The sequence below is a fragment of the Haliotis cracherodii genome, unplaced genomic scaffold (genome assembly GCF_022045235.1).
Source record: "Haliotis cracherodii isolate W230 unplaced genomic scaffold, xgHalCrac1.p SCAF_11, whole genome shotgun sequence".
Lineage (NCBI taxonomy): Eukaryota > Metazoa > Mollusca > Gastropoda > Lepetellida > Haliotidae > Haliotis > Haliotis cracherodii.
In genome coordinates this window covers 6,359,438-6,371,266 of record NW_027266266.1, presented here as the reverse complement: position 1 = coordinate 6,371,266, position 11,829 = coordinate 6,359,438, and the positions used below count along the sequence as shown (strand labels likewise).

Genomic DNA, 11,829 nt, shown 5'->3' with positions numbered 1-11,829 from the left:
TACATCGTTTAGATCCGGGTAGCTTGCAACATCGTTTAGATCCGGGTAGCCTGCTACATCGTTTAGATCCGGGTAGCTGGCTACATTGCTTAGATCCGGGAAGCTTGATAAACCGTTTGGATCCGGGTAGCTGGCTACATTGCTTAGATCCGGGAAGCTTGATAAACCGTTTAGATCCGGGTAGCTTGCAACATCGTTTAGATCCGGGTAGCTGGCTATATAGTTTAGATCAGGGTAGCTCGATGCATCGTTTAGATCCGGGTAGCTTGATATAACGTTTAGATAAAGGTAACTTGACTTATCGTTTAGATCCGGGTATCTTGATAATATGTTAGATCACAGTAGCTTGCTACATCGTTTAGATTCGGGTAGCTTGCAACATCGTTTAGATCCGGGTAGCCTGCTACATCGTTTAGATCCGGGTAGCTGGCTACATTGCTTAGATCCGGGAAGCTTGATAAACCGTTTAGATCCGGGTAGCTGGCTACATTGCTTAGATCCGGGAAGCTTGATAAACCGTTTAGATCCGGGTAGCTTGCAACATCGTTTAGATCCGGGTAGCTGGCTACATTGCTTAGATCCGGGAAGCTTGATAAACCGTTTAAATCCGGGTAGCTTGCAACATCGTTTAGATCCGGGTAGCTGGCTACATTGTTTAGATCAGGGAAGCTTGATAAACCGTTTAGATCCGGGTAGCTTGCAACATCGTTTAGATCCGGGAAGCTTGATAAACCGTTTAGATCAGGGAAGCTTGATATATCGTTTAGATCCGGGTAGCTTGCTATATCGTTTAGATCCGGGTAGCTTGCTACATAGTTTAGATCAGGGTAGCTCGATGCATCGTTTAGATCAGGGTAGCTTGATATAACGTTTAGATAAAGGTAACTTGACTTATCGTTTAGATCCGGGTATCTTGATAATATGTTAGATCACAGTAGCTTGATACATCGTTTAGATCAGGTAGCTTGTTATATCGTTCAGATCAGGTAGCTTGATATATCGTTTTGACCAGGTTTGCTTGATATATCGTTTAGATATTGGTTGAGTTGCAAGCAGTGTAGATATTGCTCTGTTTGGCCAAGCTTCATCAAACTGGGTTTATCGTTCCATATCTGTGTAGTTGATATAAAACATAAATGTGACGTCATTCAATTGTCCCAACACTCCATTATTTTTAGGGGGCATTGGTTGCCCAGTCGTCTAAGGCGCCGAAATTCGCTGTGCAGAGTTGCGTCCCTTGGACACGCCAGAAACCTATAATTGTAGGTTCGATTCCCGGTTCGCCCTGATTACGTTTCCAAGTTTATCAGCACCATACCCGTGCTCGTGGGTTTCACCGACGTGATAATCGTCTAAGACCTGGCTTCACTTCAGGCTTTCCTCCCACATTAAGATGGATTAAAGCTGACACACCGTGATATAACTGGAATATTGTTAAAATCAGCGTTGGCCACCTCCGTGGACTAGTGGTAGAGCGTCCACCCGGAGAGCGGAAGGTCCGGGGTTCGATCCCCGGCCGCGTCATAACAACAGACGTTAAAAGATGGTACTTGTTGTTACCCTGTCTGGCGCTCGGCATTGAGGGGCTAAAACAAGGACTGGTCGGCTCGGAGTCAGTATACTGTGTCTGAGTGGGGTATTCATGTTACACTGTGGCATGGTATCTCAGTGAGCTAGCACTATAAATCGGCATCAGTCCGGACTAGAACAAGCAGCCAAACACACACACACGTCGCTATATAAGTGCAATAATCTTGGACGCGACGTTAAACCCCATGTCATCTCACCTAAAAGCAGCGTTAAACACAACTCACTCACTCACTCACCCAGTCACTCACCATTATTTTTAAGGAATGGCGCACTCTTAGCAACGGACAGGTGAAGCCTAACTGAAACCAGACATAAAATGCGAACGCTGAATAAATCGATATGAAATAGGCATTTTGTCTCTGAAACTATGGTCACGTCCACAAAATCATAATTCTTGTCAACATACAATGGATTTAGCCCAGTGATAACCGTGACACAGTATAGACGTAGATCCTACCCCAATTATTGAAGCTGCCACTAAACATACCTTAATGGCGGTGATGGGCATGTACAGATGATCGTGCATTTTGAACATGGACAAGGTGAACTTCAGGCGTTCTTTGTCAAGCGAGATTGCGACGAAACTACCAACATCCTTAGCCGCCTACTCTGTCGGCGTTGCCTTGAATAACAGCGCTCGCAGCTTCCTCTGTAGTTTGGGAGTACGTTTATAGTTGCGATCTGCCGTTGACCTATGTCAAGTAACGTTGAATATCATCTGTCCGTCGGTTCTCGCCTGATGAAGATGGCTAGCAGATGACGCACGAAAATAAATATATTGGTACGATACCCAGTCCAGCAGCATCACTCATCCTGGAAAAAACAGTTGCAAGCTTATGTCATCCTGAAGGTTTCTCGGAATAACACAGATCACCACTAGCCGGTTTATCCAACACAGATGCTCAATGTGATTTAGATCGGGACTGAGGGCAAACCACTGCATGGTTCTGATGCCATTCTGCTAGATGAAGTCTCTTGTTGCTCTCGCAGTGTGGGCACGGGCGTTATCATGCTGAAACCCGTGGTTGCGGCGACGTGCCAAATGAAGTATGGCGTGTACTTGAACAATGCACCGAGCTGCTGTGACACCATTGCCTCTCCCTGGACCGATGTTCTGGAAGACCACAGGGCTGACCCTCTGTGCAAGGCCAATTCCGCACCACACCATGATGCTCGGACCTCCCCACGAGTCTCTCTCAACAACACAAGCATTCGAATAACGTTCCTCACGGCGTAGCCAGACTTTCCCTCTGCCATCTGCTGTTGGGATAAGGTAACGGCTATCGTCTGAGAAGAGGACTCTTCTCCACTGCTGTTGACACCAATGCTGATGCTGCCCACTGAAGACGGTCCCGTGGTGTCAAAATGGGTCCTCGGTGTGGTCTGTGACAGTGGAGGTGTTTGCTCGTTAATCGTCGACGCACGGTGTCCGCGCTAATGTGTCGCTGGTGTGTCCCCATGGTCTGTTGAGCAGTTTCCACAGCAGTAACAAAGCGATCTTGAAGATGCTGTCGCACAATCTGACGATCCTGACGTCGGGTAGTGACCCTTGGACTTCCAATACGTGGTCGGTCATCTGAAGTGTTGGTGGTCTGGTACCGTCGCTGGTGCCTGCATATGCTCCTTACGTGGACTTGAAATTCATTAGCTTCTTGCCGGGCAGTTTGTCCAGCTTGCAATCGTCCAAGGGCTTGGTGTCGTTGATTTCTTGTCAACTTTGGCATGTGGTAGCAATTCAATAACGAATGAATGTTATCCGATCTTGGTGGGTTTTTTATAGGACAATAAATGGGGGAACGCATGTGCATTTCAATTTGCACGGAACTCGGGTTACCATGGCCATTGCCCTGATGCGTTTAGGTGATTGCTTTTATTGTCATCTGCTTTGTTTTTTTATCATCAAATTTCATTTTTCCAGACAAGGTAATGTTAAATTTTAGACACTTTGACAAAAAATATATCGGGCTTTAGCTGAACCAAAGTATTATTTAGTTATGAAATACCAAATTTATCTGAAGGTATAAGTGAACATTTTAAGCTGGAACTGCTTCGAATCTACTTCATTGACAAAGATAGGAAAAAAAAGTATTTCTTAATTCATTATTTCCCACGAATCCCTTAATGTTGCCAAGTTTTACATACTCCTACTTATGAATATGTAGTATATTCTTGTTCGTCATGTCACGAAATCATGTGATTATCCCGTGACCTGGCGGGCGATCGGTTGCCCGACCCAGGGTCACTTATCAGTTGCCTGACCCATTATATAAGCTATAAATAGATTCCGTGCACTGAAGAACGCCGCTCTCATTCATCATGGCCTCAGTTCAAAGTGATGAAAAGTCTGCTGTGTAAGTCTTTTGTGAAGGTCACATTGTTCTGAATTATTTCTCAGTACTTGCCCCTGTACAAACCATTGTTTATTTACTAAATATTTGCGTTGTTACCTGTTTTAACCTCCTTGTGCATGGGCGTGCCCTTCTCGAGCGCTGGTCGGTGTAATCGGCAGCTCGTCAACACAAGCTTCTATAAAAGACTCCTTCACTTCTGTTGTAACGAAAATTGTGTGTTGAAAGTGATCAAAAACTACTCTCTACTTTACTGCTGTTGTAACGACTATCAAGTGTTGAAAGTGATCAAAACTACTCTCTGCTTCACTACTGTTGTAACGACTATTGTATGTTGAAAGTGCTCAAAACTACTCTCTGCTTCACTACTGTTGTAACGACTATTGTATGTTGAATGTGATCAAAACTACTCTCTGCTTCACTGCTGTTGTAACGACTATTGTATGTTGAATGTGATCAAAACTACTCTCTGCTTCACTGCTGTTGTAACGACTATTGTATGTTGAATGTGATCAAAACTACTCTCTACATCACTGCTGTTGTAACGACTATTGTATGCTGAATGTGATCAAAACTACTCTCTACATCACTGCTGTTGTAACGACTATTCTGTGTTGAAAGCGCTCAAAACTACTCTCAACTTCACTGCTGTTGTAACGACTATTGTGTTTTTCAGGGATCCCGACCTCGATGAGCTACCCGATCTGAGAAATTCCAAAGGCCACGGGTTCTACTGTTACCAATATGATGGGCTGTATCTCTTCGTGCCGCCTCCATCCATGTTGAAGGGTGGTCATCACACAGACAGAATCAAAAGCATCAGAGAAGCTGAACTGAAGAATGATGACATCATTATCTGTGCGTATCCCAAATGCGGTAGGTACTCGGTATGCCCGCAATGAGTGAATGTTATTTAACACCACAGTCGTAAATCCCAGCTACATGACGGCTACACTATGAGCTAGTCGAAAACAGGCACACTTCTGACAGAGCACACGCAAACAATCCGCACCATCGGGGTAAGAAGAAAATGACACCAAGCCTTACCTTCCTATCCCTATTTCAGACGGGCCTCTCGGCAAGCATGATGTACTGAGGACTTTTCCTGCTCCCCTCGGGTATGTCCCGAGCTCGAGTCACACTGGATTCACTTGAGAGATCGCTAAAGAGTTTGGTTTAACGCTGCTATGAACAGCATCACAGTAATATCACGGCGTGTCAGCTGAATGTTGAAGCCCGATTTATTGTCAGTTTTAGGTGTTTACCACTTTGGTCAAATCATTGAGCACGCGTATGGTGCTAAGGCGAATCCGTGAAAAATGTCCGATCAGCGGATCCTGGAACGGTTAAGGGATCTAACTCTGCAGAGCTAGGTGCAACCTCTAAGGCTACAGAACCGACAGTCCTTCAAGATTCCCTCTTGAACTAATTTTCAGATGATAACACTGTTACATAACATTTACGCTCTTGCTCTGCTCAACAATATATTCGATCAGTATAGTGTTTCACATGCTGCTTATGGCGTGATCCTAAAATTAAGAAATCAGTTCTCCTATCCAGTATGCGAAGAAGGAGAAGGACACCCTGGTGATCTAATCCCACTTCAAAAAGACACCTTCGTGTCAAATTCCTCATTAAAAGGACACCTTCATGTCAAATTTCTCAATAAAAGGACATCTTCATGTCAAATACCTCTTCTATGTAACATCCTCATTATCAAATCTCTCTCCAGACAGACACCCTTGTGATCAAATCACTACTGAAAAGGACACTGTCATGGTCTTCAAAACGTCACCGTCATGATCAAATCCATCTTCAGTATGATACCCACATGATCAACTCCTTTTTAAAAGGACACCCTCGTGATCAAATCCGAAAAAGGCTTCGATACTTTTTGAAAAGAATCAATAGTCACTAGAGATTCAAGAGAAAAAACGAAGAAGTGACCGAAAGAATATTCTGTCTCTTCCAAAAGTCCACGGTGACACACTCTCCCGCACGCACGCACACGCACACGCACACGCAAACACGCACGCACAGCCATACACACAAGACTTCCTTTTAATCACCTGGATGGGACAAGGAGAGATTTATTTATTCCATCAAGCTGTGTGGTCCTAGGCATGGTATATGTAATGTAGCAGACCTTTTATATTTGGATACAACATAGAACTATTCTGTTTCAATTTGATTTTTCATATTGATTGTTTTAGGAACCCATTGGCTGTGGGAAGTCCTCGAGATGCTAATCAGTGGGGCCATCAAGTACCAGAAGGATGTGAAAGAGACCCGAATGATGGAATTCATCTTCAAAGATGGAATAGAAGCAGTGCAGCATCCACGGGTCTTCAACACCCACCTCCCTCTGCGCATGCTCCCTACACAGGTCGTGGAGAAGAAGGTCAAGTGTATCCAGATCATGCGCAATCCTAAAGATGCCTGTGTGTCCTTTTTCAACCACTGCAGAGATATGGAGAAACCGTATGGCTATGATGGAGACTTCGCTGAGTTTACAGAGGCGTTTTTGTCAGGGAAAAGTAAGTACAGCGAGTGGTTGACCATTGTGTATTCTTCACGGTTCTGTGCACATAACATTCCTCCATCACCCTTGAATACATATGGCCACTTCGCGGAGTATTCGCTATTTTAAACCAACGAATCAGACAAAGGCCTGGTTCCAACGAGAGGGAAGCCAATGAGTGTTCCGACCAATGATATCTCAGATAATATCGCACAAACGGTAATGTTTCTCGCTTGGCAACGTCTGCAACACGTGCCATAGCCTTCTGCTTGTCTGACTGTCTCTGTTGTCTGAGGGGGCGGTCGGGTAGCCTAGTGGTTAAAGCGTTCGCTCGTCACGCCGAAGACCCGGGTTCGATTCCCGACATGGGTACAATGTGTGATGCCCATTTCTGGTGTCCCCCGCCGTGATATTGCTGGAATATTGCTAAAAGCGGCGTAAAACCGCTCACTCACTGTTGTCTGATGGATAGAGCGTCTGTCCTGAGAGCGGAAGGTAGGGGGATCGATGTCCGGCTGGGTTATACCAAAAGGCCTTAAAATATGGTAGTTGTTGTTACCCTGCCTGACACTGGGCACTAAGGGGATAAAACAAGGACTGGTCGGCTCGGAGTCAGTATAGAGTGGGGTATTGACGTTAAACTGCGGCATGATATCTCAGTGGGCTAGCTCTATAAAACGCATACACATTTATATGCATGCACGTTGCTATATAGGTGCAGTAGTCTCGAACGCCACGTCTCACCTCACCTCACCTCACCTTGTAGTTATCTGCTCTACGCAGGGCTCCAGTGTCAGGTAGGGTTCTCACAATCTTTGTTCTATTGCTGCCATGCAAACCTGTGATCCGATGCTACATCCGAGATCAGATGCAGAAGAAGTGGGACACCAAAGTAGGTATGAATAGGTTACATGAAATTAAGCCAAATATCGTTCACACATAATTGAGTTGTCGGTCCAGATTTGAAAAGCTCATTTTACAACGATGTCGTATTGGCCATTCTAGATATAGTCATGAATATTTATCAAAAGGTGCATCTTCCCGAGGCAAGGGAGTTAACTGACTATAAAAGTCCAGTTTCCATCCTTGCCGAACTAGGCTGCTATTATGGAGTTACAATTTGGCTGGACTAACGAGTCTATGCATAGTCCAATCAAAAGCGCACACCGAAATCGAAATCCGGTTCGTTAACTGTCGTGCAGATTTCGGTCGATTGCAGGATTTGCAAAGCATATGCACCGCCAACTCGTTGTCAGCAGATATTTTTCTTCTTTTTTTTAGGTTTTTAATCAAGGTGCTCGCGTGATTTGATGCATTTCGCGATGTAAGACCCGTTTTATCACAATACAGGTCTTGATTATCGATCAGATCGTCCTGACCGGGAGCCACCATTTTGTGTGAAGTAAACGCAAGTGATACGAGAGGTGGAATCTGATTGGTCCATAGGAGAGGCTTAGAAGGGACATAACTGGTAATAGCCACTGGTGGCGCTACGATCGAGCCCAGTAATTCCAGCCTAGTTCGGCAAGGGTGGAAACTGGACTTCTAAAGTCAGTTAACTCTCTTGCCTCGGGAAGATGCAAAAGATGAGAACCCTCCGTTTTGTATCCCTTGTGATGAAAGAATCACAGTCAAGCATGTCCTAATTAACTGTATTTTTCCATTACAAAGGATCAATATTTCAGTGTCAAAACAATTAAGGACCTCTTTAGTAACGTTAATTCACGTTTAAACTTTTTAAAAGATATAGAACTAATTCGCAAATTTTGATGTAAAAGGTTATGTATTTTACAAATCTGTAATGTGTGATTAGTAACTGAGATTTTTCGTTGCTATGCCCTCGACGGGGGTTGAAGTAGTGAAAAATTATTGTCCCACTGACTGGTTATGTAAGACTATCTCTTTCAAAGTATATTTGTATCTACCTCTTTTATAACTGGGGTGGTCAGACTCTGTGAACAGGTTGATTGTGACGGCGCGAATCGTTGCTTACAGTATGAACTACAGGTTGCCCTTGTCGAGTCTTGCTTATGTACTCAAGTAAAAACATCTGACTGAATACAAAATATATGCGTGACATAAAATACAACAGTAGGTATTTCACTGAAGAAATTGTGTAGGAATAACATAAGTCTCTTACAGGTTTAATAGGCCAGGAAAAAGGTACGTCACCAAGTAGGTTGTTTAAAACCTCTAATATGAATTACCCTATTTCATCACTTGCCAATTTCTGTAAGAATCTAATGTTAATATTTATACAACAGCATCCGTTTAGTGTTGTGTATGTTAAGCGAGCGTTTTCGTTTACAAATTTCGAAATAATTCGGTGGAATGTCTTGATTAAATATTTTGTGGATTTTTTTAATGTAAATATAGGTTTGACGAACAAAGAGTTTGCCGCCGTGTTGATGCATCGCATCTAAAGTTTAAAATTTTGTGTTTGTCATGCCGAAGCCCCGGGTTCGATTCCCTACATGGGCACAATGTGTGAAGCGTGTCTGGTGCCTCCCGATATTGTTGATATCGCAGCATTATGTGTATACGACTCCGTACAGTGAAATTTAGTCAACTCGATATATCGTTGGTATCACGATATATCGTTTCAAATAATATAAGTATATGGTTCCTGTCTCACCTTTGAAGGGACGTTAGTCTTTGCCAACATCTGGTGTCATCACTATTGAATAGTTATCCATAAACACATGCTCAATATCGTATAGGGACATTTCTTATGATTATGAGTGAGTGAGTGAGTGAGTTGGGTTTAACGCAGCCTTTAACAGTATTCCAGTTATAGTATATCGCGGCGTGTCAGCTTAATGTGGGAGGAAAGCCCGAAGTGATGCAGGTCTCAGACGTTTACCACTTCGGTGAAAACGACAAACACGGGTATGGTGCTTACAAACCTAGAAACATAATCGGGGCGAACCGGGGTTCGAACCCACAATCATAGGTTTCTGGCGTGCCTAAGGGACGCAACTCTGCACAGCGAATCGCGGCGCCTTAGACGACTGGGCCACCCGTGCCCCCCTTATGATAATGAAAACTTTGTTTGTCGATGTTTATTACATGAGAAGAACAAACTATGGATAACTTGATAGTATTTGTTTATCTTCCAGTCTTCGAGTCGCGATATGAGTGGAACATGCCGATGCGATGTTAAATGAAGACAATGGATCCTATGACAATGGCGACAGACAATGGCCTGGTTTCAGCCTGAGGTGGGGTCGAACTTGTATTCACAAACATGTCGACGTCCTGTCCATACGGAGTCACGACCCACAGGGCGATCTTAGCTCCATGATTGTCACAAGCCTGGATTAAAGAATGGGAGAAAGGACAATCGTATTTTGGATGTAATCACGTGTTGACATGAACATGACACGTTTGTGAATACAATTTCGACACTTCTCTTGAATAACTGCGAATGGACTCATAGAGGACATATTGTTTCAACTTTATCTTCCTTAATTTCTAGTGCCGTTTGGATCCTATTCAAACTATCTGCTAGCATGGAAAGCCGAAGTGGCAGCTTCACCAGAATTACCTGTCCTTAATATGTTTTATGAGGACATGAAAATTGTGAGTATTTCTATCAGCTACAAATAGCATTGTTGACCTTACGCCTACATTTTCGTTCAAGGTTGTACATGTACAACATTGTAAAACGTCTTGTCCCGTTATTATGATTGTCTTTTCAAGTTGTGTGCCTTTTGACACAGGCTCGTCTTAGGAAATACCATGGCGCAATACACACGAACTAATCTTTTCAAACTACGCAAGGTCAAAACAAAGTCTGACACATCTGCTTCCAGGATCCTGTCAAGAGTGTTAAAGACATCGCAAAATTTCTAGGCCTGACAACTACGGACCAGTTCTGTGAAGACGTTGCGCTTGCTTGTTCCTTTAAGAAGATGAAAAAAGTTGACGAGGAAATGAAGGTGCCACCTTCCATGAAGATATGGAAAGATGGCGTCGAAGGGACGTTCTATAGGAAAGGTACAGATCAATTAGAGTTCCAAAATAAATTCTCAGCTCCCTGAGGAGTACGCAACTCAAACTTGCCTCTACATGTACGTCAGAGACAAAGATCCTCAGGTCGAAGAGAATAGTAGTGTAGAGGACTCCTTGTGTGGAGTCGTCCACGTAATAGCCGACCATGCTTGTCGTAAGAGGCGACTAACGGAATCGGGTGGTCAGGCTCGCTGACTTGGTTGATGCATGTCATCGATCCCAATTGCGTGGATCGATGCTGATGATGTCAAACACTGGATTGTCTGATCCAGATTCGATTATTTACAGACCTCCGATATATAGCTGGAATATTTCAGAGTGCGGCGTTAATCAACAAACAAACGAAACGATTGCCTATAACGGCTATCTTCCATGCGTTAGACAGCGGAAGAGGAAGACAGCACTCACAGCTATAGTGGAACAGTCCTAGCTGGATTGCTATTTTGTGAGGAGCTTGCCAGACGTTGATGCGGACCTAAGTGGTTTGTCTGGAAAACAAAAGTTCATCTTTCATGAGTAAATGTGTTTTTATTCTGGATGTTCTCCTCAAATGCTTGTGGTTATGATAATGATTGTGTTTGTAGCATATTCATTAACCTTGATCTAATCACACCTTGTCAACAACTTATTTACTTTCTCTAACGGTTAATATGCTTCCATTATCCGGCTCATTGACAGATGTTTGCCTGTTTCAAGTTTGGCTTTGATACATTCGTTTCTCTGTTTCAGGAGAAATTGGGGACTGGAAGAATTGGTTCACTGTGGCAGAAAGCGAGAAATTCGATATAATATGGAACGAGAAGATGCAGGATTCTGGGTTCGAATTTACCTATACACCGGTGTGAGGTCATACCAAATACATGGGAACCCATATACAATAGAACACGGATATAACGAACACGGATAGAGCGAACAAACTGATACAACGAACTGTTGAAAATATCCCAGATTCATCTGCTATATATTATCATGTAAAATTTACGTATATAACGAACTCTCTACAGCTAACTAACGGATATAGCAAACTGATGTCTGATCACCGACAAGCCCATCTACCACTAATTAGTCACGTGTATAGCGAAGTGAGAAATCTCACTCAGTGTCGAGTGTCACTGACAATTGGCTGTATGCAATCAGGCGCGAATCAACACAATCGCGGCGAATCAAATTATAATTTAATGAATATGCATTAATACAATTTCTGATACCTTAGGAGTCGACTCTGCAGGGACGTTTTGCTTTACAGAATCATTCCACACGTGCAGCGTCGACCTAGCGCATCAATTTGAGACGGTGTTTCATTTTTTACCTTAAGTTGAACAATGCTGCAACCTGTCCAGCCTTCCATGTACGTAC

General features: G+C 43.5%; 1 protein-coding gene across 1 annotated transcript; it reads left to right on the top strand.

Moving 5' to 3' along the window:
* Window positions 1-3,906: 3,906 nt before the first annotated feature.
* LOC139455316 (sulfotransferase 1A1-like) lies at window positions 3,907-11,608 on the top strand. Its single transcript, XM_071236866.1, has 6 exons — window positions 3,907-3,941; window positions 4,615-4,814; window positions 6,152-6,475; window positions 9,938-10,041; window positions 10,275-10,458; window positions 11,203-11,608. The coding sequence occupies exons 1-6, from the start codon at window positions 3,907-3,909 to the stop codon at window positions 11,316-11,318; spliced, it is 963 nt and encodes a 320-aa protein (XP_071092967.1). The 3' UTR covers window positions 11,319-11,608.
* The last annotated feature ends 221 nt before the right edge of the window (window positions 11,609-11,829 follow it).